The 25,722-nt window shown below is 47.7% G+C and overlaps 1 protein-coding gene across 3 annotated transcripts in view; it reads right to left on the bottom strand.

The window, feature by feature from the left end:
- The window catches only part of LOC135055093 (heparan-alpha-glucosaminide N-acetyltransferase-like), a 1,318,407-nt gene that overhangs the window by 1,182,218 nt on the left and 110,467 nt on the right, over positions 1–25,722 (bottom strand). For all 3 annotated transcript variants that reach the window (XM_063958741.1, XM_063958739.1, XM_063958740.1), the window contains exon 3: positions 270–406. In XM_063958741.1, the coding sequence (XP_063814811.1) occupies positions 270–406 (137 nt within the window). The remainder of the gene's footprint in view (positions 1–269; positions 407–25,722) is intronic.

Below are 25,722 nucleotides of genomic sequence, written 5' to 3'. Positions count from 1 at the left end.
GATCCAGAGCCAGTAACATTACCAATTGCAAAAATAGAACAATTTAAGCTGTGTCTCTGATCAGTAAAATTATGCACATTATGGATGACACCACACCTCTTTATGGGTAGGCGAACCCCCATTTTTGCTGACGAAACCAGCACGGTTGGAAGGTACTGTACACAAAGCATTCTCTATTATTGCTCACTTTGGCCTTGATTATTTGTCTGATATATTTTGTGTGTGTTCGACACCACTGACCAATTGCACTTGGTTGCTTTGCATATTACCTGCACAGTGGGACAGCATTTCCGCCTCCTTTCACCACCTGCATAGAGACTGTGAAATGTGTGCTGATAATAGCCGTATGGTTTATTGCCTGGGAGTTGTTGGCAGATGGCACAGTCAGAAGTGGCTGCAAAAGGCACTGAAGAGAAAAAAAACAAAAAAGAGAAAACACATTATGATGTACAGTCATATAGGAGCACTCACACACATGTACATAAATAGGCTTTCATATATATAGGCTCCATTGTTCCAGCTTTAGTTTTTGAGAAGAAAATTTGTGAACTATCAGAGCAAAATCCAAGATATGCAAATGACCATAATCTCTAGTTACAGATACATCATCTGACTACTATGCTTTTTATGCAACATAACTCTGATACAGCGAAGTGAAGGGAGAAAGCGCATAGCAACAAATGATACAGTGAGGGGAGGTGGACAAACTGTGTATTGCATCAATATGTACATGTGCCAGTGGCATCATGCCACTAGAAAGGGGCAACAATGATGAGATTTACAGCACTGTGCCCTATGTACCGCCTATTGGGTGTGTCTAGCACTCTTTTACAATTAGTGCAAGTGGGAGAGTATAAGAATGTGAAAAAGAGGAGGATCACTGGCTGGGATGGGTACGTGAGATCGACAAATTATGTCATCAGAATGCGGGTGTACAAGGTTGACATTTATTTTAACTGGATGGGCACTGTAACTGTAAATATGCTGGGTAGCCAGTATGTTTAGAGTTGTGCTTGTGATTTGGTTAACATGCAGTAAGTAGCATTTTGTCAGCATGACAGCACCTACATTCTGGGATCGACATAATCACTGTCCATCCTGTAACTAATTCCTGCAATAAATAGAGGCACATCACAGTGACATTGCATTGATATGAACAAACATATTCAATTTGTACCGCAAAGGACAGCTCTACTGATAAGAGCTGTCCTTTGCGATCAGCACTGGTCACTGGACTTCCGTGTTTACAACTCAGAAGTAAGTCTGCGCATGTGCAGAGGACGCAGCGGCCACAGGGGGTGCTGGGAGGGATCTTCCGGCTATCGGGATGCTGTATTCGCTTCTAGACCTGGTGACTGGTGTAAGGGAAGGGGACGTGGAGAAGTGAACACCGGTGACTGGGGTGGGGGAAGGGGGACGTGGAGACGTACACACTGGTGACTGGTGTAAGGGAAGGGGACATGGAGAAGTGAACACCGGTGACTGGGGTGGGGGAAGGGGGACGTAGAGATGTACACATTGGTGACTGGGATGGGGGAAGGGGTACGTAGAGATGTATCCACCGGTGACTGGGGTGAGAGAAGGGAGACATGGAGACGTACACACTAGTGACTGGGGTGGGGGGAGGGGTACGTGGAGACGTATACACTGGTGACTGGGGTGAAGGAACGGGGACGTACACACTAGTGACTGGGGTAGCGGAATGGGTACGTGGAGACGTATACACTGGTGACTGGGGTGAAGGAAGGGAGACATGGAGACGTACACTCTAATGACTGGGGTGGGGGAAGGGGTACGTGGAGACGTATACAGTGGTGACTTGGGTGAAGAAAGGAGGACGTGGAGACATACACAATAGTGACTGGGGTGGGGGAAGGGTTATGTGGAGACGTACACACTGGTGACTGGGGTGGGGGAAGGGGGACATGAGGGTAGATGTATGAAAGGTCATTATGGAGGAGAAGCAGTATCGTCATTGTGTGCTGATGCCACTTTTCCCCATGTATGAATATGGCGGAGTGTGCTCAGTTACTGGGGCATCCCTGTCATTATCTGAGCTGCTATCTACAAATAGCACACCGATAAGCAGGTCAATGTATGTATGGTTAGTTGCATGTGATGCTACGCATACACCACAGCAGGGACAGCTCTGTCCATGACTGCGGCGGCTGCCGATTCTGGGCTGCACGGGAGATCTTGTGATAACAGTGAGAACTTGCACATGCCCAGATGGATGGCCGGGGGTGAGACACAGAACATCAGCACTAGGCTTATGCGTTATGGGGCTAGATGATCAGAGATGATCAGCATCTGAGATAATCATACAGCTTGGTGCTATTGCTTCCTGCTTCACCTCGGTAAGAAGCAAAGCAGTAAGTGTTATACCCACACGATATGTGCGGGTATAAATACATGTCCCCCATGGAGTGACCAGTGTGGTGACTGGGGTGGGAGGAGGGGGACATGGTAACATACACAATGGTGACTGGAGGAGGGGGAACATGGAGAAATACATACTGCAGCCGGTGGGGGAACATGGAGACATGTACACTGGGGCCTGGAGGGACATACACCTGTGTGGCTGGAGATATACTGTACACTGGTGACTAGAGAGAGGGGGGGGGGGGGTGTTGTGGAGAGCAGGGGCAGTGGTGCTCAGACAGGGACGGGGCAGAGTTGGAGGAAGAACAAAAGTTTGGGGGGAGTCATCATCTTACCAGTGTGGCCAGCTGTGAGGCCAGACTGCTGAATAGATGATGAGCCCTTCCATTTACCGCTGCATCAGCGCTGATGGCTCTGCCCACTGGAAGGCAGCTTTCTGCCAGCAAAGATCCTCCACCCTCTTCCACATGCCCACTTACCCAGCAGCCGCACAGCCATAGCGGTCTGCTGCTGACAATTTCCCTGCTGCTGCTGGCTGTGACTCCAGACCTGTTCCTCGGTTACCCCTACACACTAGACGCCTGGAGGCAAATGACTCTGGTCTCTCGCTACTGGGCATGGCTGGGGTATGGGTGCTGGCAGACATTAGGGTATGTCTGTGCACACGAGGCACCCCTTCCCCAGTGCGCATTCCTGTGTGCGGATGTATGTGTGCCTGTGTATACATCCAAGAGGGAATAAAATATATTTAAAAAAAAGGAAAAAATATTTTTTAACTAATAAAATATTGAATGAGGGTTTGGTGAGTTTCTTGTCCACAAATCATTAACACCAGATAGCCTAGGCTGGTTTGTAATAGAAGAGGGACCACAGCATAGATTATCTCTAATACCATGAAAATCAGATCAGGGCTGTTGTGGGGCTGATCTGATGCCCCTGCCCCTATGTGTAATACACTTGTCCCTCTGTGGGTTACAAACTTGTTAATTACCCTGACCCACAGCCCAGGCGAGTTTGCTCCCCCACCCACACTAAGGCAGAAGGCATGGGCTGACCTACCTTTAATAGTGCACACCAAACCAGGCTGTTTAGTACTAGTACAGGCTAAGGATCCAGGGACAGGGCACTCTGACAGTTTTTCAAAACAAGTCCCAATTTTCCCTGTATGGTACATGGAAATTGTGTTTCAGTGCATAAAGTGTATAGGGGGTTTGATAGTTAAAGGAAGGACACATGAGAGTGAGATGCGATGAACTGATGTCATTGTGGCCAGGGCTGTTTCTAGGGCACGAGGCACCGGCGGCCAGTCCGCGTGGGAGATGTGTCTTGTGGGGGAGAATAGGTTTGGGAGCCGGAAATGCTATTCTGTTCACCAGGACAAGAAATAAAATAAGAAATGTCATGTCTGTTCCAAAGAGGCGGAATTGAGCAATTGCTTTAAAAACTTACTGTAACTGACAAAAATTTTCTCCACCAAACCGCTCAGAAATGGTCACTTTTTTTTGTTAATTAATAGAGTTTAAAAAGTATTTTTAATAGATTAAAACACTTTCTTTAAAAATTATATATCAAGGGGGTCTTTTGCACGCCCCCTATTATAAAATAATTTCCCACCACCCATTGGCAATAGACCTCCCAGTGGTCGTAAATCCTAATATTAGTCCCCAAACCCCCTTAGGAAAAAAAAAATGTTTTATAGCCCCCCACCCTGTAAAAAGATTCTATTTTGCACCACTCTCCCCCACCTCATGACCAATGTTTTTTTATTTTATTATTTCCCTGTACACCCTCTAGCATATTTTATATTCCCCTACCTCCACTGTTATAGACCCCTGACCCCATGCAGAGCGCAGCGGAGCGTGTGTCAGGGATCTCCGCACTTGCAGAGATCAGCCATTTTGTGCTGGGAGAGGAACAAAGTTCCCCTTCCCACACTGTGACCCTGACGCATGTGCTCCAGATTGCCGGACACATGGCATTCTGGGGCACGATTCCTGAAGTGATGATGGTCAAGAGACCGCCGCGGCACTGCTGGGTCTAAGGCACAAGCATTGCAGCACACAATGGGGCCAGTACATTATATGTGATGCGACCTGGACAAGTGACGTACGCCTGGCTCTGGTCGCATGACACGCGACCAAGTCAGGCAAGTGTTTAATGCACTTAGTAGCACCACGGATGCTGCTCCTTTTTCTTTGCGAGCTGACCCAACTGAGGTGGAAGCTGGTGCAACTTAGGACCATCCCACAGCACGTCGGGCGCACATATACAAGACACCTGCAGGAGGCGTGGAGTCCAAGTGATCAACAGCATGATAGAGCTCAGGGAGCAAAACAGCCCCATTCCTTGCCCAATATACTGCACCCTGCCTGATCCTAATGGGGTGGGATGTTCATGACCTATGGGGACATCCACAACCTGGGATGTTCATAGGTTCAAGTAATTGTACAGTAGTAAAGGTGACTGGCATCAGAATGCTAGAGGATAGCAATATAGTGGAGGTCTAAATACAAAAGGAAGTATCCAATACTGTAGTTTCCAATCACTGCAAAGCTGCCGTCTAGCACTGCTGCATGTTTCAGGAGTACAGGATGCAAAACTGGAGGATAAGATAGTCCTTTCCTGCGAGGTAACACCCCTTGCATTGAGGCCACGCCCTTTTTGATGCACACATTTGGTCCATGCAACGGGAAGGGACACCTTTTTTTACTGTTTGCACTGGGAATCAATGTCTACAAATGGCCATGATTTTGGCTGCTATATGACAGCATAATTCAAGAGGATGTAGTTATGTGACCGGCGGTCACATTACCGAGGGCTACATCCCGCCCCCCTCTAAATCCCAACAGTCGGCATGCTGACCGCCGGGATCCCCAGCAGCGGTAATGCATACCCAACCCCATTCAACAAGGGAAGACGACAAGGGTTGGGTAGGATACCAGCAGTCGGAATATCAACACCTGCATCCCGACTTCCAAAATCCCAAGAGGCGGCCGCAACTAAACTAACCCCAACACCTCCCCCCGCCCCCCATACACACACACCTAACCCTCCCCCAGCATACTTACGTGTTCGGGATTCCAGCGCTGGTCTTCTGACCGCCAGGATCTCATACATCAAGATGCCAACTACATCTTGAAGACACAAGTGCTCTTTCATTTACGTTGCGTGCGAGTTTGGACATTTTAGTACAAACACAAAAACAAAATACATTGGGGCAGATGTATTAAGCCTAGAGAAGTGATAAGGCAGTGATAATAAGTGGAAGGTTATAACACACCAGCCAATCATTACGGTTTGAAAATGACAGTTAGGAGCTGATTGGCTGGTGCGTTATCACTTTTCACTTATCTCTGCTTTATCACTTCTCCAGGCTTCATACATCTGCCCCAATGTGTCATTTATCTTATTCCTCAGCATTTGTTAATAGCAGTGACGTTTTTATTTCTGCGTGTCTTTGATGTTGCTTTTCAAAGCTAAGAAAAAAATAGAGATGTCAGCATGATCCATTGATTTGGGAGACATTTATCCTCCTGAACCCAGATGACTAAATTAACCTGGGCTCAATTAATAAAATAGAAATAAAATCAGCCCTTGACATCAGCTGTCTATTTATAATTCAGTCAGTAAGTCAGCGTAAGGTTAGGACAAATATCTACTGAATGGAACAGGTCCGTTCTGAAAACCCCCAAAACCACAGTATAGCAAGAACAGAACAGAATACAAATGGTGGGCGGAAGCTAAAAATTCCTTGTACAGAATGGGTCTCCCCAGACAGATTCAGTATGTTTTACCGGCGACCAATATGCCAGCTGTCAATATCCCAACAGAGGCATCCCATCCGTCAGAATGCCGGCTGCGGGGCCAGCACTAAGAGTTTCCTTACGGGCACGCTGCGCACGCCACACTGGACACCCACGAGTGGGATTAGCCCTGGTGCGCCGGCTGGCGGCAGTGTCGGGTGTCAGAAATCTGGCGGCGGTATCATGACCGCCGGGATCCCAATGGCTGGTAAATTAAACCCATCCTCCTAGACATATGGATGCAATGCAACTGGATAGTATATACATGACTGTACATGTATATTATATACACACACACATATATTGAAGATGTTGGCACATATTCAATTAACTTTTGGCATTGCTCAATAGGTTTTGCAGTGGCAATGAAGGTTACAGAAAGTACCCTTCATCTGTGTAGTACCCCTTTAAGACCGCCAGCAAGCACCCGGGTCACTGCATGTGATCGCACAGCAACCTGGGTTGCAACGCAGTCTGAAAGGGGCCAGTTGAAAGAATCCGGGTCAAGCGAACCGGTATTTCAACTCGGGAAGCGAGCAGTATTGAACAATGTGTTCAATCCAGCTTGCGGTGCAGTGTAAACGGGTAAGCCGGGCCAATGCGACCTGGGACCCGTTCACTGTATGGGGAGAGGAAGCCGGAGGCACAGATTTTTCTTATACCGAGTTAGAGGGGGTGTGTAAGGGGGACATCCGGCCCTGAGGAGCGGAGAGGGAGGTGAGTACTGGACACTGAAGAGCCACGGTTCACGCTGCCGGTCATACAGTTTGCTGCTGATGGCCGCAGCTGCGCCTGTCAGTGGACTACACTGCAGCAGGGTAGCAGAGTGGGAAGAGAATCTCTCCAGCCTGACACCTCCCTGTTTTGCATACCTGCATGTCATTAAAATGTCTTACATCCAAACATAAATGGGCTCCAAAGCAGCAAGTAAGATCCACTAATTGATGAATAAACACTAATACTTTTTCAGGGCTTGCTTTTGTAGTGCCACATTATGTTAAAAAGGGAACCCCCTATAAAATATATATATATATATATATATATATATATATACACACACACTGCTCAAAAAAATAAAGGGAACACTAAAATAACACATCCTAGATCTGAATAAATGAAATATTCTTATTAAATACTTTGTTCTTTACATAGTTGAATGTGCTGACAACAAAATCACACAAAAATTATCAATGGAAATCAGATTTATTAACCCATGGAGGTCTGGATTTGGAGTCACACTCAAAATTAAAGTGGAAAAACACACTACAGGCTGATCCAACTTTTATGTAATGTCCTTAAAACAAGTCAAAATGAGGCTCAATAGTGTGTGTGGCCTCCACGTGCCTGTATGACCTCCCGACACCGCCTGGGCATGCTCCTGATGAGGTGGCAGATGGTCTCCTGAGGGATTTCCTCCCAGACCTGGATAAAGCATCCGCCAACTCCTGGACAGTCTGTGGTGCTACGTGGCGTTGGTGGATGGAGCGAGACATGATGTCCCAGATGTGCTCAATTGGATTCAGGTCTGGGGAACGGGCGGGCCAGTCCATAGCATCAATGCCTTCGTCTTGCAGGAACTGCTGACACACTCCAGCCACATGAGGTCTAGCATTGTCTTGCATTAGGAGGAACCCAGGGCCAACCACACCAGCATATGGTCTCACAAGGGGTCTGAGGATTTAATCTCGGTACCTAATGGCAGTCAGGCTACCTCTGGCGAGCACATGGAGGGCTGTGCGGCCCCCCAAAGAAATGCCACCCCACTCCATTACTGACCCACTGCCAAACCAGTCATGCTGGAGGATGTTGCAGGAAGCAGAACGTTCTCCTTGGCATCTCCAGACTCTGTCACGTCTGTCACATGTGCTCAGTGAGAACCTGCTTTCATCTGTGAAGAGCACAGGGCGCCAGTGGCGAATTTGCCAAACTTGGTGTTCTCTGGCAAATGCCAAACGTCCTGCACGGTGTTTGGCTGTAAGCACAACACCCACCTGTGGACGTCGGGCCCTCATACCACCCTCATGGAGTCTGTTTCTGATCGTTTGAGTAGACACATGCACATTTGTGGCTTGCTGGAGGTCATTTTGCAGGGCTCTGGCAGTGCTCCTCCTGTTCCTCCTTGCACAAAGGCGGAGGTAGCGGTCCTGCTGCTGGGTTGTTGCCCTCCTACGGCCTCCTCCACGTCTCCTGATGTACTGGCCTGTCTCCTGGTAGCGCCTCCATGCTGTGGACACTACGCTGACAGACACAGCAAACAATCTTGCCACAGCTCGCATTAATGTGCCATCCTGGATGAGCTGCACTACCTGAGCCACTTGTGTGGGTTGTAGACTCCGTCTCATGCTACCACTAGAGTGAAAGCACCGCCAGCTTTCAAAAGTGACCAAAACATCAGCCAGAAAGCATAGGAGCTGAGAAGTGGTCTGTGGTCACCACCTGCAGAACAACTCCTTTATTGGGGGTGTCTTGCTAATTGCCTATAATTTCCACCTGTTGTCTATTCCATTTGCACAACAGCATGTGAAATTGATTGTCAATCAGTGTTGCTTCCTAAGTGGTCAGTTTGATTTCACAGAAGTGTGATTGACTTGGAGTTACATTGTGTTGTTTAAGTGCTCCATTTATTTTTTTGAGCAGTGTGTGTGTGTGTGTGTGTGTGTGTGTGTGTGTGTGTGTGTGTGTGTGTGTGTGTGTGTGTGTGTGTATATATATATATATATATACACACACACACACACACACACATACATATACACACATACATATATATGTATGTATATAAAGCAGTCCCATAGCTGATTAGGCCTAAGCTTTTGTTGGTCACCACAGCCAGCCACACCAGAAACCTGGGAAGATGACCCCTACCTGATTGCTATCTGGTGTCACTGGGCAGGAGTCCAGGGAGGTCGGCTCTGGCTGAGTGTCCCAATCAGGAGTGTAGGGACAAGTAGTGCTGATGGAGGATGAAGGCAGCTGCCGGGAAAGGAGCGGAGTCGGCTTTCCCCGGTGACAGGGGACACTGTGCTGCCACGTGGGGGACAGGGAAGGAGAGGCCGCTGAGCTGACTGAGGTCAGTCACCTGCCAGCGGAGGAGCGGTTACCAGCATTAGCTGAAGGACTGCTGTGAGGATAGCTGGGAGGACCCCTGTACTGTTGTAAAGTCGATCTACAGCAGGACCCTGGTGCTGGAGGTGATCCCGCTGAGTATGCAGCGCAGAGGATCCAGCGTGTACCAGAGGAGCCCCGAGTGTGTGTAACCCCACCTACTCATCTGCAGGAGTCTTGCCAGGAGTCCCGGAGCAGAGAACGGAGAGAGTACAGGCATCAGCTAGGACAGCCCCGTCTGGAGAAGATCCAGAAGAGGAACTGACCCTGGGCTAGTTATCCGGGGAGAGAGAGAGAGTGATAGCCAGTGAGAACACCAAGGGGAGGGTTGGAGAAGTGTACAGCGCAGTGGCTCCTGCAGCATCCAAAAGACCCAAAGTTAGGTGTGGGTGACAAGCATGGCATGACATATGATTCTGTGAAGATACCAGGTTCCAAATCACTAAGGCACGGCAGTAGATATAAGCTAACAGTGGTTTATTGAACAGAATGGGTTATAAACAGTTCAGCACACTTCTGTAATACAATTCCACACGACAATTCCCACTACAAACTCCAGACACAAGGGCCTAATTCTGAGTTGATCGCAGCAGCAAATTTGTTAGCTGTTGGGCAAAACCATGTGCACTGCAGGGGGGACAGACATAACATGTGCATAGAGAGTTAGATTTGGGTGGGGTGTATTCAAACTGAAATCTAAATTGCAGTGTAAAAATAAAGCAGCCAGTTTTTACCCTGCACAGAAACAAAATAACCCACCCAAATCTAACTCTCTCTGCAAATGTTATATCTGCCCCCCCTGCAGTGCACATGGTTTTGCCCAACTGCTAACAAATTTGCTGCTACGATCAGGTCTGAATTACCCCCAACATGACTTCTTAGTCAAGGAGCATAAAATCTCTTCCAGCAACACAGAGTCCCAGATAAATCCAATATAATGGTAACCACAGCAGGTCCCTGATAGAACATTACTTCTTACTTTAGGGTCAAAGAAACTCAGCTTCATACTGCAGGGGTGTGTTTGACTTCTATTTTTTAGGATTTTAGGGCATTGGAATACAATACATATTCTAATCAAGGTGATTACATCAGTCAGAGAAACACCTTGTCTGGCCATCTTACTGTTGGACAACAGGGAGTAAAACAAAAGGGACAATGGTACCTTATATGAGTCAACCTTTAAGTGGCCACTGTGGTGTTAGTAAACAATACGAAACTAATCTAACATGAATACATGATCTAAAGCGTAACAGATAACATAACACAATTGCATATATTAGCAATATTAGGGATGATTTAAACACAATGGGCCTAATTCTGAGTTGATCGCAGCAACAAATTTGTTAGCAGTTGGGCAAAACCATGTGCACTGCAGGGGGGGCAGATATAACATGTGCAGAGAGAGTTAGATTTGGGTGGGGTGTGTTCAAACTGAAATCTAAATTGACGTGTAAAAATAAAGCAGCCGGTATTTACCCTGCACAGAAACAAAATAACCCAACCAAATCTAACTCTCTCTGCAAATGTTATATCTGCCCCACCTGCAGTGCACATGGTTTTGCCAAATTGTAACAAACTTGCTGCTGCGATAAACTCAGAATTACCCCCAATATTGGGTGAACAGCAATGGACATGTTATGGAGAATGAACAAACAGACAAATTGAATGTATAGGGATATAGGGGGGAAAAAAGGATTTTAATTACCTACCGGTAAATCTTTTTCTCGTAGTCCGTAGAGCAGGCATTCCCAACCACGGTCCTCAAGGCACACTAACAGTGCAGGTTTTAGTGATATCCAGGCTTCAGCACAGGTGACTTAATTAGTAGCTCAGTTATTTTGATTTAACCATCAGTGCTGCAGCCTGGATATCACTAAAACCTGCACTGTTGGTGTGCCTTGAGGACCGTGGTTGGGAATGCCTGCCGTAGAGGATACTGGGGTCCACATTAGTACCATGGGGTATAGACGGATCCACTAGGAGCCTTGGGCACTTTAATAATTTAACAGTGTGGGCTGGCTCCTCCCTCTATGCCCCTCCTACCAGACTCAGTCTAGAAACTGTGCCCGAGGAGACGGACAATCCTGAGGAAGGATTTAACAGAACAGTAGTGAAATTCGAAACAGCACACACAAACAAGAGGAAAGCCATGCTAACCAAACTTGAACAGGAACAGCAACAGCTGAACCAACAATAATACTTAACCAAGTAACAGTGCAGGAAAACACGAAGAACTGGTCAGGCGCCCAGAATCCTCTACGGACTACGAGAAAAGGATTTACCAGTTGGTAATTAAAACTAGTTTTATGGTAAGAACTTACCTTTGTTAAAACTCTTTCTGCGAGGTACACTGGTCTCCACAAGGATAGACATAGGGGTGTAGAGTAGGATCTTGATCCAAAGCACCAACAGGCTCAAAAGCTTTGACCCTCTTCCCAAGATGCATAGCGCCGCCTCCTATATCACCCCGCCTCCGTGCACAGGAGCTCAGTTTTGTTAACCAGCCCAATGCAGTAGCAAGTAAAAGAGACGAGAACTGCCAGTTGCCACAAACACCACACTCTCCCGACAGGAGAAGTGTCAGCGGCTAATGCCATACCAACCCAAAGAAGCTAAGTGCGTCAGGGTGGGCGCCTTGTGGAGCCCAGTGTACCTTGCAGAAAGAGTTTTAACAAAGGTAAGTTCTTACCATAAAACAGGATTTTAATACCTAACGGTAAATCCTTTTCTGTAAGTCCGTAGAGGATGTTGGGGAGACCAAAAGAACCATGGGGATTATAGACGTATCCGCAGGAGACATGGGCACTTTAAGACTTTCAAAGGGGGCGTGACCTGGCTCCTCCCTCTATATCCCTCCCCAGACTCCGTTTGGAACTGTGCCCGGAGAGATGGACATTTTAAGGAAAGGAATTAACAACAAGGTGAGCATCATACCAGCTCACGCCATAAACATGCCGAATAACATGGCATTCAACTGAACACATGCCAACGGACATGAACAAAATTCAGCAACAAGCTGAATAAACCAAAACACAACCTGTGTGTAACCAGATCTAAACTGCAGATACAGTACGCACTGGGACGGGAGCCCAACATCCTCTACGGACTTATAGAAAAGGATTTACCGGTAGGTATTAAAATCCTGTTTTCTATTACGTCCTTGAGGATGTTGGGGACACCAAAAGAACCATGGGATTATACCGAAGCTCTATAACGGGCGGGAGAGTGCGGATGACTCTGCAGCACCGATTGACCAAACTTTAGGTCTTCATCGGCCAAGGTAACAAACTTGTAAAACTTAGCAAACGTGTTTGACCCCGACCAAGTAGCAGCTCGGCAAAGTTGTAATGCCGAGACACCCCGGGCAGCCGCCCAGGACGAGCCCACCTTCCTAGTGGAATGGGCTTTTATCGATTTAGGTAACGGTAAACTTGCCGTGGAATGAGCCTGCTGAATTGTGTGACATATCCAGCGGGCAATGCTCTGCTTGGAAGCAGGATTCCCAAGTTTATTGGGAGCATATAGCACAAACAGAGACTCTGTTTTTCTAACTGGAGCCGTTCTGGCAACGTAAATTTTCAAAGCTCTGACGACATCCAGAGACTTTTCCTCAGCCAAAGTGCCAGTAGTCACTGGCACCACAATAGGTTGGTTAATATGAAAAGAGGAAACCACCTTTGGCAGAAATTGTTGCTGAGTTCTCAATTCTGCCCTATCTTCATGGAAGATCAAATAAGGGCTCTTGTGAGACAAGGCCGCCAATTCAGACACCCGCCTTGCGGATGCCAATGCTAACAAAATGACAACCTTCCAAGTGAGGAATTTCAACTCCACTTTACTTAAAGGTTCAAACCAATGTGATTTTAGGAATGTCAAAACCACATTAAGGTCCCAAGGTGGCACAAAAGGAGGTTGGATGTGCAGGACCCCTTTTACAAAGGTCTGCACCTCAGGAAGTGAGGCCAATTGTTTCTGAAAGAAAATTGACAAAGCAGAAATCTGCACTTTATGGAGCCTAATTTAAGGCCCGCATCCACTCCATTTTGTAGAAAATGGAGAAAACGTCCAAGGTCAAACTTCTCCACTGGAGCTTTCTTGGACTCGCACCAGGAAACATATTTCCTCCAAATACAGTGATAGTGTTTCAACGTCACACCCTTCCTAGCAAGGATAAGAGTGGGGATGACTTAATCGGGAATACCCTTACGGGCTAAAATCTGGCGTTCAACCGCCATGCCGTCAAACGTAGCCGCTGTAAGTCTTGATAGACGAACGGCCCCTGCCGCAGCAGATCCTCGCGAAGAGGAAGAGGCCATGGATCTTCAACTAACAACTCCTGAAGATCCGGGTACCAAATTCTCCTTGGCCAGTCTGGAACTACAAGGAGCGCTGGAATCTGTGATTTTCTTAGGATTCTCAGAACCTTTGGAATGAGAGGAAGCGGAGGGAAAACGTACACCGACGGATACACCCAAGGTGACGTCAGTGCATCCACTGCCGCCGCCTGAGGGTCCCTGGACCGGGAACAATACTTTAGTAGTTTTTTGTTGTGGCGGGACACCATCATGTCTATGTGGGGAACCCCGCATAGATTCGTTAGTAGGGAGAAGACCTCCCGATGGAGGCTCCACTCTCCTGGATGTAGATTGTGTCTGCTGAGGAAGTCTGCTTCCCAGTTGTCCACTCCCGGAAGGAAAATTGCCGACAGAGCGCTTACCCGAGTCTCTGCCCAGCGAAGAATCTTTGTGGCTTCTGCCATTGCTGTTCTGCTCTTTGTGCCGCCTTGGCGGTTTATGTACGCTACTGCTGTCCTATTGTCCTTTTGGATCAGGACAGGCCGGTTTAGAACAAGATGCTCCGCTTGTAGAAGGCCGTTGTAAATGGCACTCAACTCCAGCACGTTTATGTGAAGAAGAGTTTCCTGACTTGACCATCTTCCTTGGAAGGTCACCCCTTGTGTGACTGCTCCCCAACCCCGAAGACTTGCATCCGTGGTCACCAGGATCCAGTTTTGGATCCCGAAACTGCGTCCTTCTAAGAGGTGAGAGCTGTGTAGCCACCACAGGAGTGAGATTCTGGTGTTGGGAGATAGAACTATCCTCCGGTGCATATGAAGGTGGGATCCGGACCATTTGTCCAACAGGTCCCACTGAAACACTCTGGCATGGAACCTCCCTAATTGGAGGGCCTCGTATGCCGCCACCATCTTCCCCAGCAATCGAATGCATTGATGAATGGAGACAGTTGGTGGTTTCAGAATGTGTTTTACCAAACTCTGAACTTGCAGTGCTTTCTCCGGAGGGAGGAATACTCTCAGCTGGACCGTGTCCAGAATCATACCCAAAAATGCCAACCGGGTTGTTGGAATTAAGTGTGAATTCGGCAGGTTCAAGAGCCAGCCGAGCTGTTGTAGAAGCGACAGAGACAGTGCAATGTCCTGTACCAGTTTTTCCTTTGGCCTCGCCTTTATCAGGAGATCGTCCAAGTACGGGATAATTGTAACTCCTCTTTTTCTGAGGAGAACCATCATTTCTACCATGACTTTTGTGAAAATCCTCGGAGCCGTGGCCAGGCCAAACGGCAACGTCTGAAATTGGTAATGAGTATCCTGGATTGCAAACCGGAGATAACTCTGATGAGGGGGATAAATGGGAACATGAAGGTAGGCATCCTTTATGTCCAAAGACACCATGAATTCCCCCTCCTCCAGGCTGGAGATCACCGCTCGGAGAGACTCCATCTTGAACTTGAATTTCTGAGAGATTTTAGGTTGAGGATTGGTCGTACCGAGCCACCCGGCTTCGGCACTACAAATAGGCTTGAATAAAACCCTTCCCCTTGTTGCGCCCGGGGGACTGGGATCACAACCTGATTTTGACATAATTTTTATATTGCTCCACAGACTTGAGCTCTGTCTGGAAGCGAAACTGGTAAGGGTGATTTCAAACAACGGCGGGGGGGGGGGGGGGGGGGGGGGATGTCTTGAAATTCCAGTTTGTACCCTTGGGTCACAATTTGTAACACCCAAGGGTCCAGGTCCGAGTGAACCCAAACCTGACTGAAAAGCCTTAGACGTGCCCCCACCGGTGCGGTCTCCTGTAGGTGAGACCCGGCGTCATGCGGTGGATTTGGCGGAAGCCAGGGAGGACTTCTGCTCTTGTGAACTCGAGGAAGCGGGAGTTCTCTTGCCCCCTTCCTCTACCTCTGGTAGCGAGGAAGAAGTTACCTCAGCCTTTTCTATATTTGTTGGGCCGAAGACTGCATTTGATAGTGCGGTTTCTTCTGTTGCGCAGGAGCATTAGGTAAATAAGTAGACTTACCCGCAGTGGCTGCTGATACTAAATCAGTAAGGCCATCACCAACCAGTTCCCCACCCTTAAAGGGAAGGGACTCCATGTTTTTCTTGGAATCCGCGTCAGCATTCCATTGATGAGTCCATAGCGCACGCCTAGCCGCAATAGACATAGCATTAGCCTTAGTCCCCAGAAGGCCAGCATCTCTTGCAGCCTCTTTCAAGTACGCAGCCGCGTCCCTGATATAACCAAGCGTCACTAGGATGCTATCCCTATCCAGAGTATCTAAATCAGTAGATAAACTTTCAGCCCATTTTTCAATGGCGCTACTAACCCACGCTGACTCAATAAGCGGTCTAAGCTGCGTCCACGTGGTAGTAAATATAGCTTTTAAAGTAGCCTCCTGCTTACGATCAGCCGGCACCTTAAGAGTCGTCGACTGAGCTGCAGGGAGCGCTACCTGTTTTGACAAGCATGCTAGGCTTGACTTACTCACTTCGAAACAGAAAGATAAAAAAGAACTACCTGTAACATTCATAACACAGTTCAATAGCAATCATAAAGACATCGAACAAATTTTTGCAAAACACTGGCATATTCTATCTCTTGACAAGGACCTAAAGGAATCCATCCCCACCAAACCAAAAATAATTTATAAAAAAGCCAATAATTTAAAACAACAGTTGACTCATAGTTTCCTACCGATTCCACAAGAATCAAAAGACTGCACGAAAACTAAAGGATTCCACCATTGCATGACCTGCATTGGTTGTAGGAATCAGAAAACTTCCACCAAACCCACAACTACTTTTAAATCCAACATAACAAAAGAAGAATTTGAAATCAGAAATCAAGTAACCTGCCACACAGAAGGGGTCATTTACATCTTGGAATGTACATGTGGAAAACAGTACGTGGGGCAAACGAAACGTAAACTGAAAGTAAGGATAGCAGAACATGTATACAATATAAAAAGAGGTTTGAAAACACACAGCGTTTCAGCTCATTTCCTCACAAAGCACAATCAAGATCCCACCGGGTTAAAATTAATTGGGATTCAAAAGATCGAAGCCCATTGGAGAGGAGAGAACATTGTCAAAACATTAAAGAAAAAAGAAACGGAATGGATATACAAAATGAAGAGCCATATGGTCTAAACATTGATATAGAACTAAACGTCTTCTTGTAATCCTCCTTACACTAAACAAATTTCAAGTTTCAAAAACATTTTTTTCCATTTTCATTTTTTATTTTTATTACCATGATTTTTTATTTTTATTTTTTTTTTTATTTATTTTATTTATTTTTTTTTTTTTATTATTTATTTACATTTTTATTTATTTTTTTATTATTCATTCTTCTTCATCCCATACCTTCTCCCCTTTTTCTTCCCCGTAAGTGCAATGGTTTATACAAATTTTAAACCCTTTTTAAAACTTGGGAATAATTCACACACATTCCCTTCCCCTTTTTACCATGAGGATGCCGCCGGGAAATTCACTTCCGGTCACGGGCACTTCCTGTTTTTTTAATAAAGTTATTATATAAAAGGACAAACATCTGCAAAGACTTCAACATCTCCTTGAGAAAGAATCCGGACTTGGATTTGAAACGCGTTGGAGAAGAAAAGCAACTTTAAGGACACTAACTCCGTCGCCGCCAGCGTTTGCATTACCGGAAGTAAGGACCCGAACTTCCGGTCACGGCGGAGAGGACGGAGCAGCGGCTAAAGTGCGGCTAGCGGGAGGAGGACGGAGGAAGGCTTCTACGGCCTAACAGGCAGGAGAGGCCAGCCTGCCTACCAGCCTGACTGCTGCCACTAATACAGGCACCTCCAGTCACGCTTGCACTAGAATAATAGGGTAAGTAAGGGATAGTTATACCCTAAAAGACTTTGCCCTTCAATTAAGTGTCCTAAAGCTCCTAACCAATTACTCTGAAAGGAGCTGTAAACATTGCACTTTACCCCCCTTCCCTCCCATTCCTCCTATTTTAACTTTTATTTCATTTTATTATTTTATTGCTTTGTTGTTTCTTTGTGTTTTTTTGTTTTTTTCTTTATCATTTTACTTACATCATATTTTTTTATATTCACATTTTTTAAGCATTTCTACAGAACACCATATATTAATACACACAAGCGCTCGGTTTAACAAAAATTTCAGAAAGTACCAATAAACAACCTGAGCAGCTTTTTTCCCTCACAGCGCAGCAAACTATACCAAATTTATGCTAGGCCTTTGTCTACTGTGGGTGGCGTTTCCCACTTATCCCTATCAGCTGCGGGAAAGGGGTATGCCACCTTGATCCTATTAGGGATGAGAAATTTCTTATCAGGTGCATTCCAAATGCCATCAAAAAGGTCATTTAGTTCAAATCAAGGAGGAAAAGAAACCGAGCGGCTCTTTTCATTGTAAATAAGGACCCTCGCTTCTGGTGTAAAGGGGTCCTCATCAATACGTAATATGTCTTTGACAGCCACAATCATATATTGAATACTCTTAGCCAATTTAGGATCTAATCTAGAATCAGCATAATCGGCAACGGTATCAGAGTCCGTGTCGGTATCTGTGTCATCTAATTGGTCAACACCACGTTTCAGTGACACTTGTAATAAAGCATCATCTACTGATTTCTTCCAAATCTGCAGTTGAGAGTCAGATTCAGTAAACTTTTGATTTAACAGTGTAACATTAGCATTTAAAGCCGTTAACCAATCAGCCGTCGGCGGTGCCGACAGGACCCCCAAAACATTTTTGGTGTCCCCAATAAATCATCCCCCTGAGAGGAAAATTCTGCCTCAGACATGTTGTCTCCCTAACAGCACCCAAAGAAAAGCCTGTGAGGGAACAAAAGGAAAGGAGCCAGCTTACACCCCAGCGCCAAAGTGCAGGTCTGAAAACACCCTCAAGTGTCACAGAGCTGCAGCGCTATATATCTGTATAGAAATAATCTGACCCCCCTCATTTTTATAGCCCCTGGTACTTGTCTGCTGTGAGGAAGGACCAGCGCTGCTGCTTGGAGGAGGAAATGGCGCAGAGTGAGCCTGGAGGAAGAACCTCCGCCCCCAACATGGCGCGCTTCTTCCCGCTTAATTTTACATGTTTATCCTGGCGGGGGTTTGCGGGCAGTGCCAGGGCACTGTACAGATATGCCAGCCTTATTTATGAGGTATTTTTAGCTCCCCAGGGCGCCCCCCCCAGCGCCCTGCACCCAGCGGTGTGTACAGTCCGGGAGCCTGGCGCGCACTGAGCAAATCATGCTGCGCGGTACCTCTATATGCCGTCTGTGTTGAAGAGAAGATGTCTTTTCCTCACATACTCACCTGTCTTCTGACTTCTGGCTTGAAGAGGGGGGACGGCAAGCTGAGGGAGCGAGCATCCAGGAGAGCCCGGCGTTCATCTCCCCTCAGGAGCTGAAGGCATCCTGTCAGCAGCAGCAGAGCCCTGAAACTCATTAGAAGTGGGTCTACACTGCTCTCCCCTCTTTCCCACGAAGCAGGGAGTCTGTAGCCAGCAGATCTCCCCCAAATAAAAAACCTAACATTAAGTCTTTTCAGAGAAACTCTAAGAGCTCCCCCGAGTGCCTCCATCTCGCAGGGCACATTTTCTAAACTGAGTCTGGGGAGGGATATAGAGGGAGGAGCCAGGTCACGCCCCCTCTGAAAGTCTTAAAGTGCCCATGTCTCCTGCGGATCAGTCTATATCCCCATGGTTCTTTTGGTGTCCCCAACATCCTCAAGGACGTAATAGAAAACTTGTTTTCTGCTGCGGGGTACACTGGGCTCCACAAGGATAGACATAGGGGATGTCCTAAAGCAGTTCCTTATGGGAGGGGACGCACTGTAGCGGGCACAAGAACCCTGCGTCCAAAGGAAGCATCCTGGGAAGCGGCAGTATCGAAGGCATAGAACCTTATGAACGTGTTTACAGAGGACCACGTAGCCGCCTTGCACAATTGTTCAAGGGTCGCACCACGGCGGGCCGCCCAAGAAGGTCCAACAGACCGAGTAGAATGGGCCTTAGGCCCTCATTCCGAGTTGTTCGCTCGCAAGCTGCTTTTAGCAGCTTTACACACGCTAAGCCGCCGCCTACTGGGAGTGAATCTTAGCATAGTAAAATTGCGAACGAAAGAATTCTCAAAATTGCGATTACACACCTCTTAGCAGTTTCTGAGTAGCTTCAACCTTACTCGGCATCTGCGATCAGTCAGTGCTTGTCGTTCCTGGTTTAACGTCATAAACACACCCAGCGTTCGCTCAGACACTCCTCCGTTTATCCAGCCACTCCCGCGTTTTTCCCAGAAACGGTAGCGTTTTTTCCATCACGCCCATAAAATGGCCTGTTTCCGCCCAGAAACACCCACTTCCTGTCAATCACACTCCGATCGCCTCAACGAAGAAAAAGCCGTGAGTAAAATACCTAACTGTATAGCAAATTTACTTGGCGCAGTCGCAGTGCAAACATTGCGCATGCGCACTAAGCGGAAAATCACTGCGATGCGAAGAAATTTACAGAGCGAACAACTCGGAATGACCCCCTTAATGCGATCAGGAGCAGAGAGACCAGCCTTCACATAAGCATGTGCAATCACCATTCTAATCCATCTGGCCAGAGTTTGCTTGTGAGCAGGCCAGCCCCGTGTGTGAAACCTAAACACAACAGAAAGAGAATCAGATTTCCTAATAGGAGCAGTTCTCTTCACATAGATACAGAGAGCCCGTACCACATCCAAAGACCGCTCTTTGGGAGACAGATAAGGAGAAACAAGTGCAGGAACTACAATCTCCTGATTAAGGTGGAACGAAGAAACCACCTTAGGTAGATAGCCGGGACGAGTCCTAAGAACTGCCCGGTCACGGTGAAATATCAGATATGGGGAACTACAGGACAAGGCACCCAAATCCGACACTCTTCTAGCTGAAGCAATAGCCAGCAGAAACACCACCTTAAGGGAAAGCCACTTAAGGTCAGCTGAACCAAGAGGTTCAAACGGAGACTCTTGTAACTCCTCCAAAACCACCGACAAGTCCCAAGGAGCCACAGGCGGGACATAGGGAGGTTGGATACGCAACACGCCCTGAGTAAAGGTATGCACATCAGGTAAGGTTGCAATATTTCTCTGAAACCACACCGACAAGGCAGATATTTGAACCTTGAGGGAGGCCAGACGCAGGCCTACGTCTAGGCCCTGCTGAGGAAAAGCCAACAACTTGGCTATACTAAACATGTAAGCGTCATAATCGTTAGATGCGCACCAAAGTAAGAATGCCAGACCCTATAGTAAATCCGAGCAGAAGCCGGTTTCCGGGCCCGCAACATAGTTTGAATGGCCGCCTCAGAAAACCCTTTAGCCCTTAAGACGGAAGCTTCAAGAGCCACGCCGTCAAAGTCAGCCGGGCTAGGTCCTGGTAGGCACAGGGGCCCTGAACGAGGAGGTCTGGGCGTTGTGGAAGTAAAATTGGACGCTCTGACGATAGGCCTTGCAGGTCTGAGAACCAGTGCCGTCTGGGCCACGCTGAAGCTATGAGAAGCAGAATTCCTTTTTCTTGCTTGAACTTCCGAATTACCCTGGGCAGGAGTGACACCGGAGGGAACACGTACGGCAGCCGAAACCTCCACGGTACCGCCAGCGCATCCACGAATGCTGCTTGAGGATCCCTTGTCCTTGCTCCGAAGACCGGAACCTTGTGATTGTTTCGAGACGCCATCAGATCTACGTCTGGAAGGCCCCACCTTTCCACTAGGAGTTGAAACACTTCTGTATGGAGGCCCCACTCGCCGGCATGCACGTCCTGACGACTGAGAAAGTCGGCTTCCCAATTCAGGACTCCCGGAATGAATATTGCCGATATGGCCGGTAGATGGCATTCTGCCCACTGTAGAATCAGTGAGACTTCCTTCATTTCTAGGCGGCTTCGAGTGCCGCCTTGATGATTTATGTAAGCCACTGTGGTGGCGTTGTCCGACTGTACTTGAACAGGACGGTTCTGAATTAAATGCTGGGCTAGGTTCAAGGCATTGAAGACCGCCCGCAACTCCAGAATATTGATCGAGAGGAGGGACTCCTCCTTGGTTCACCGCCCCTGAAGGGAGTGTTGCTCCAGCACCGCGCCCCAACCTCTTAGACTGGCATTTGTCGTCAACAGGACCCAGTCGGATATCCAGAACGGACGGCCCCTGCACAGTTGTTGGTCCCGGAGACACCAGAGCAGCGACAGACGGACCTCCGGAGTCAATGAGATCATTTGAGACCTGATCCGGTGAGGCAGGCCGTCCCATTTGGCTAGAATTAGCCTCTGGAGAGGGCGAGAGTGAAATTGAGCGTACTCCACCATGTCGAATGCTGACACCATGAGGCCCAGCACCTGCATCGCCGAATGTATCGACACTTGCGGACGAGATAGGAAGCAACGAATCCTGTCCTGAAGTTTCAGGACTTTCTCCTGAGACAACAACCACAGCTGGTTGGGAGTGTCCAATAGTGCTCTCAGATGCACCATGCTCTGAGCAGGGATCAGGGATGACTTCTTCCAGTTTATGAGCCACCCGTGGGCTTGCAGAAACCGGACCGTCACATCTAGATGACGCAGGAGAAGCTCTGGGGAATTTGCCATGATTAACAAGTCGTCCAAATACGGCAGTATCCTGACCCCTTGACGGCGGAGTACCACCGTCATCACCGCCATGACTTTTGTACAGACTCGCGGAGCCGTTGTTAAACCAAAAGGTAACACCCGAAACTGATAATGGCAGTTGCCAATCACAAATCTCAGGTATTGCTGATGAGACACTGCTATAGGAATATGCAGGTAAGCATCCTGTATATCCAGGGAGACCATGAAATCCCCAGGTTCCAAGGCCAGAACTATAGAGCGAAGGGTTTCCATCCGAAACTTGGAAACCTTCACAAACCTGTTCAATGCCTTGAGGTTGAGAATGGGCCGGGAGGACCCATTCGATTTCGGGACTAGAAACAACGGAGAATAGCACCCCCGGCCCCTCTGCGCAAGAGGCACCTGTACTACGACTTCTGTATCCAGGAGGGTCTGTACCACCGAATGTAGAGTGTTTGCCTTTGTCTTGTCCAACGGGACATCTGTCTGGCAAAATCGATGAGGGGTTCGGTTTTTGAAGGCTATGGAGTAACCTCGAGTGACGACTTCCCGTACCCAGGCATCTGAAGTGGTCTTCAACCATTCCTGGGTATACCCTAGAAGCCGGTCCCCCACCCTGTGATTCCCCAGAGGGAGGCCCGCCCCGTCATGCGGTAGGCTTATCTGTCTTGGAAGCTGGCTGACGGGCCTCCCAGGCTCTTTTGGGCTTAGGCTTACCAGTTTTGGAAGTGCGGGCCAGCTTGTTGTACGCCTGACCTTTTGCTTTACCTGAAGGACGAAAGGGGCGAAAGGAAGTACCTTTAGCCTTCGACACAGAAGGAGCAGTACTTGGCAGACAGGCAGTTTTGGCAGTAGCCAAGTCAGCCACAATCTTATTTAAATCCTCCCCAAACAGAATATCTCCCTTAAAAGGGAGTACCTCCAGGGTTTTTCTAGAGTCCAGATCCACAGACCAGGATCTCAGCCACAATATCCGGCGAGCCAGGACTGACGTAGTAGAGGCCTTGGCTGCCAGGACACCGGCATCAGAAGTCGCCTCTTTAATATAACGAGTAGCTGTGACAATATAAGACAAGCATTGTCCAGTATGGTCAGAGGAGATTTCAGCATCTAACTCCAAGGCCCATGCTTCAATGGCCTCTGCAGCCCAAGTAGCTGCAATAGTGGGCCTTTGTGCAGCACCCGTGAGGGTGTAAATTGCTTTCAGACAACCCTCCACACGTTTATCCGTAGGCTCTTTTAGAGACGTGACGGTGGTGATCGGTAGAGCTGAGGAAACCACCATCCTAGCCACATGCGAGTCCACTGGAGGAGGCGTTTCCCAATTCTTAAGACAGCTCCGGCGCGAGGGGATAGCGAGCCAGCATCTTCTTTTGAGGCACAAACTTCGTACCAGGGTTTTCCCAGGGTTCCTGACGTATATATCAATTAGGTGGTCAGAGTGAGGTAAAACTTGTTTAATCACCTTCTGACGCTTGAACCTATCTGTTTTTTTAGGAGGAACGGATGGCTCGGGATCATCCGTAATCTGTAAAATTAACTTAATAGCCTCCAAATGATCAGGAACATCCACATGTGAACCACCCTCCCCATCAGCCGTATCTGAGTCAGAACCTGTGGGGTCAGTGTAAGTGCCGTCTTCATCCGACGAGGTGTCAGTGACAGCAGTGGATTGTGAGGAGACAATCGCTCGCTTAGAGGACCCCTTGGACGTAGGCGAGCGATGGTCAGACTTTTTAGTAGTCAGGGACTGATTCAACTTCTTTATTTGAGCAGCTAAATCGTCCGCCCATGGCGGGTTAGCTGCAGGGACCACAAACGGTTGCACCGGCATTGGGGGTCCCATAGGGGGTGTTAGTTTATGAACTAGCGTATGCAGAAGCGTGGAAAAAGCGGCCCACGGCAGGTCATTATTTGCCCCCGTTGCCACCGTCCCACTGGGGGGCAAGGAGCCCCCAGAACCAGAGCCCAAAGCTGCTATATTCTCCTCATAGGTATCTGCGGCTTCAGCAACACCGGCAGTGTGTTCAGCCCCATAACAGTTACCCTCAGAAGAAGACATGATATAACTTGCAGTATCAGGTAACACAGTACAATTTGTCAGCAGCACAATACCTCTAGCCCAAACCCCTGCGCAGTGTAGTCAGCACCAGCAGAGATAAAGGAGAGATATGGTGACTAAATCACAGAGAAAAATACGTAATACAGTATATCTTTGTGAAAATCCTATATTAGATAAAACCTGACGCACCAAGCCCCCTCAGGTTATAGAATATAGGGAGAGCAGAGTGAAAGACACGAAATGGACACCACTCAGCTATCAAATGCACACACAAATAGTCACAGTCTGTACAATGCAGAAGTTATTACTAACAATAATACTGCACTGGACTAGCTTACACAGCTATACAGGTTGAGTATCCCATATCCAAATATTCCGAAATACGGAATATTCCGAAATACGGACTTTTTTGAGTGAGAGTGAGATAGTGAAACCTTTGTTTTTTGATGGCTCAATGTACACAAACTTTGTTTAATACACAGTATTATTAAAAATATTGTATTAAATGACCTTCAGGCTGTGTGTATAAGGTGTATATGAAACATAAATGAATTGTGTGAATGTAGACACACTTTGTTTAATGCACAAAGTAATAAAAAATATTGGTTGAAATGACCTTCAGGCTGTGTGTATAAGGTGTATATGTAACATAAATGCATTCTGTGCTTAGATTTAGGTCCCATCACCATGATATCTGATTATGGTATGCAGTTATTCCAAAATACGGAAAAATCCCATATCCAAAATACCTCTGGTCCCAAGCATTTTGGATAAGGGAGACTCAACCGTACAACAATAGATATAACAGTACACAGTAAGAACTGGATGTATATCACAGGGTAATTGTACTAGGAAACCCTGACTAAGTGCACTCTTTCTTAACTAACACTGACTAAAAAAGGCAGGTAGAATACTTAAGTGTCTTGTAAAGTCACAGCACTGACAACCAGGCGGCTTTACACAGGAGGATTTGCCCAAGCATTCCCAGGAACAGTGAGCTGAGGGATAATGGCGCCCAGACACTGCTAGGGAGTGAGGGAGAGACAGATATGCAGCTCCAGGGCGGGAACATTTGCGGGAAATGGCGCCCTGGGGCTGGGGGTGGGGCTCCAGGTCTAAGCCTTATCCCCTCTGCTGGCAAAACTACCGGGTACTGCGGGCTACTTGTAAAAAAGGTTTAGAGAGAAAACCTGACCTGCACCCATGCCCTGGTGATCTAGTGGGATCGCGTGTACTGCCACAGTGTCCACCGCCAGCGCGCGCGGCCCGCCTCCCACGCCAGATCGCGATACAGTGCGGGTCCCGCGAGCGGGACCCACTTACCTCCTCCCGAAGTGCGGCCACGCGATTCCGGAGAGCCCCAGCCGTGTGAGACTAACTTGGAAGAAAACCGGAGCCTCCTGCTGTAGGTACCCGGCAACCAGGGCACGGGAGTGTACAGCGCCGCTGGGGGAAGAGATG

The sequence above is a fragment of the Pseudophryne corroboree genome, chromosome 3 (assembly GCF_028390025.1).
Source record: "Pseudophryne corroboree isolate aPseCor3 chromosome 3, aPseCor3.hap2, whole genome shotgun sequence".
NCBI lineage: Eukaryota > Metazoa > Chordata > Amphibia > Anura > Myobatrachidae > Pseudophryne > Pseudophryne corroboree.
This window is presented reverse-complemented; position numbering and strand designations above follow the sequence as displayed.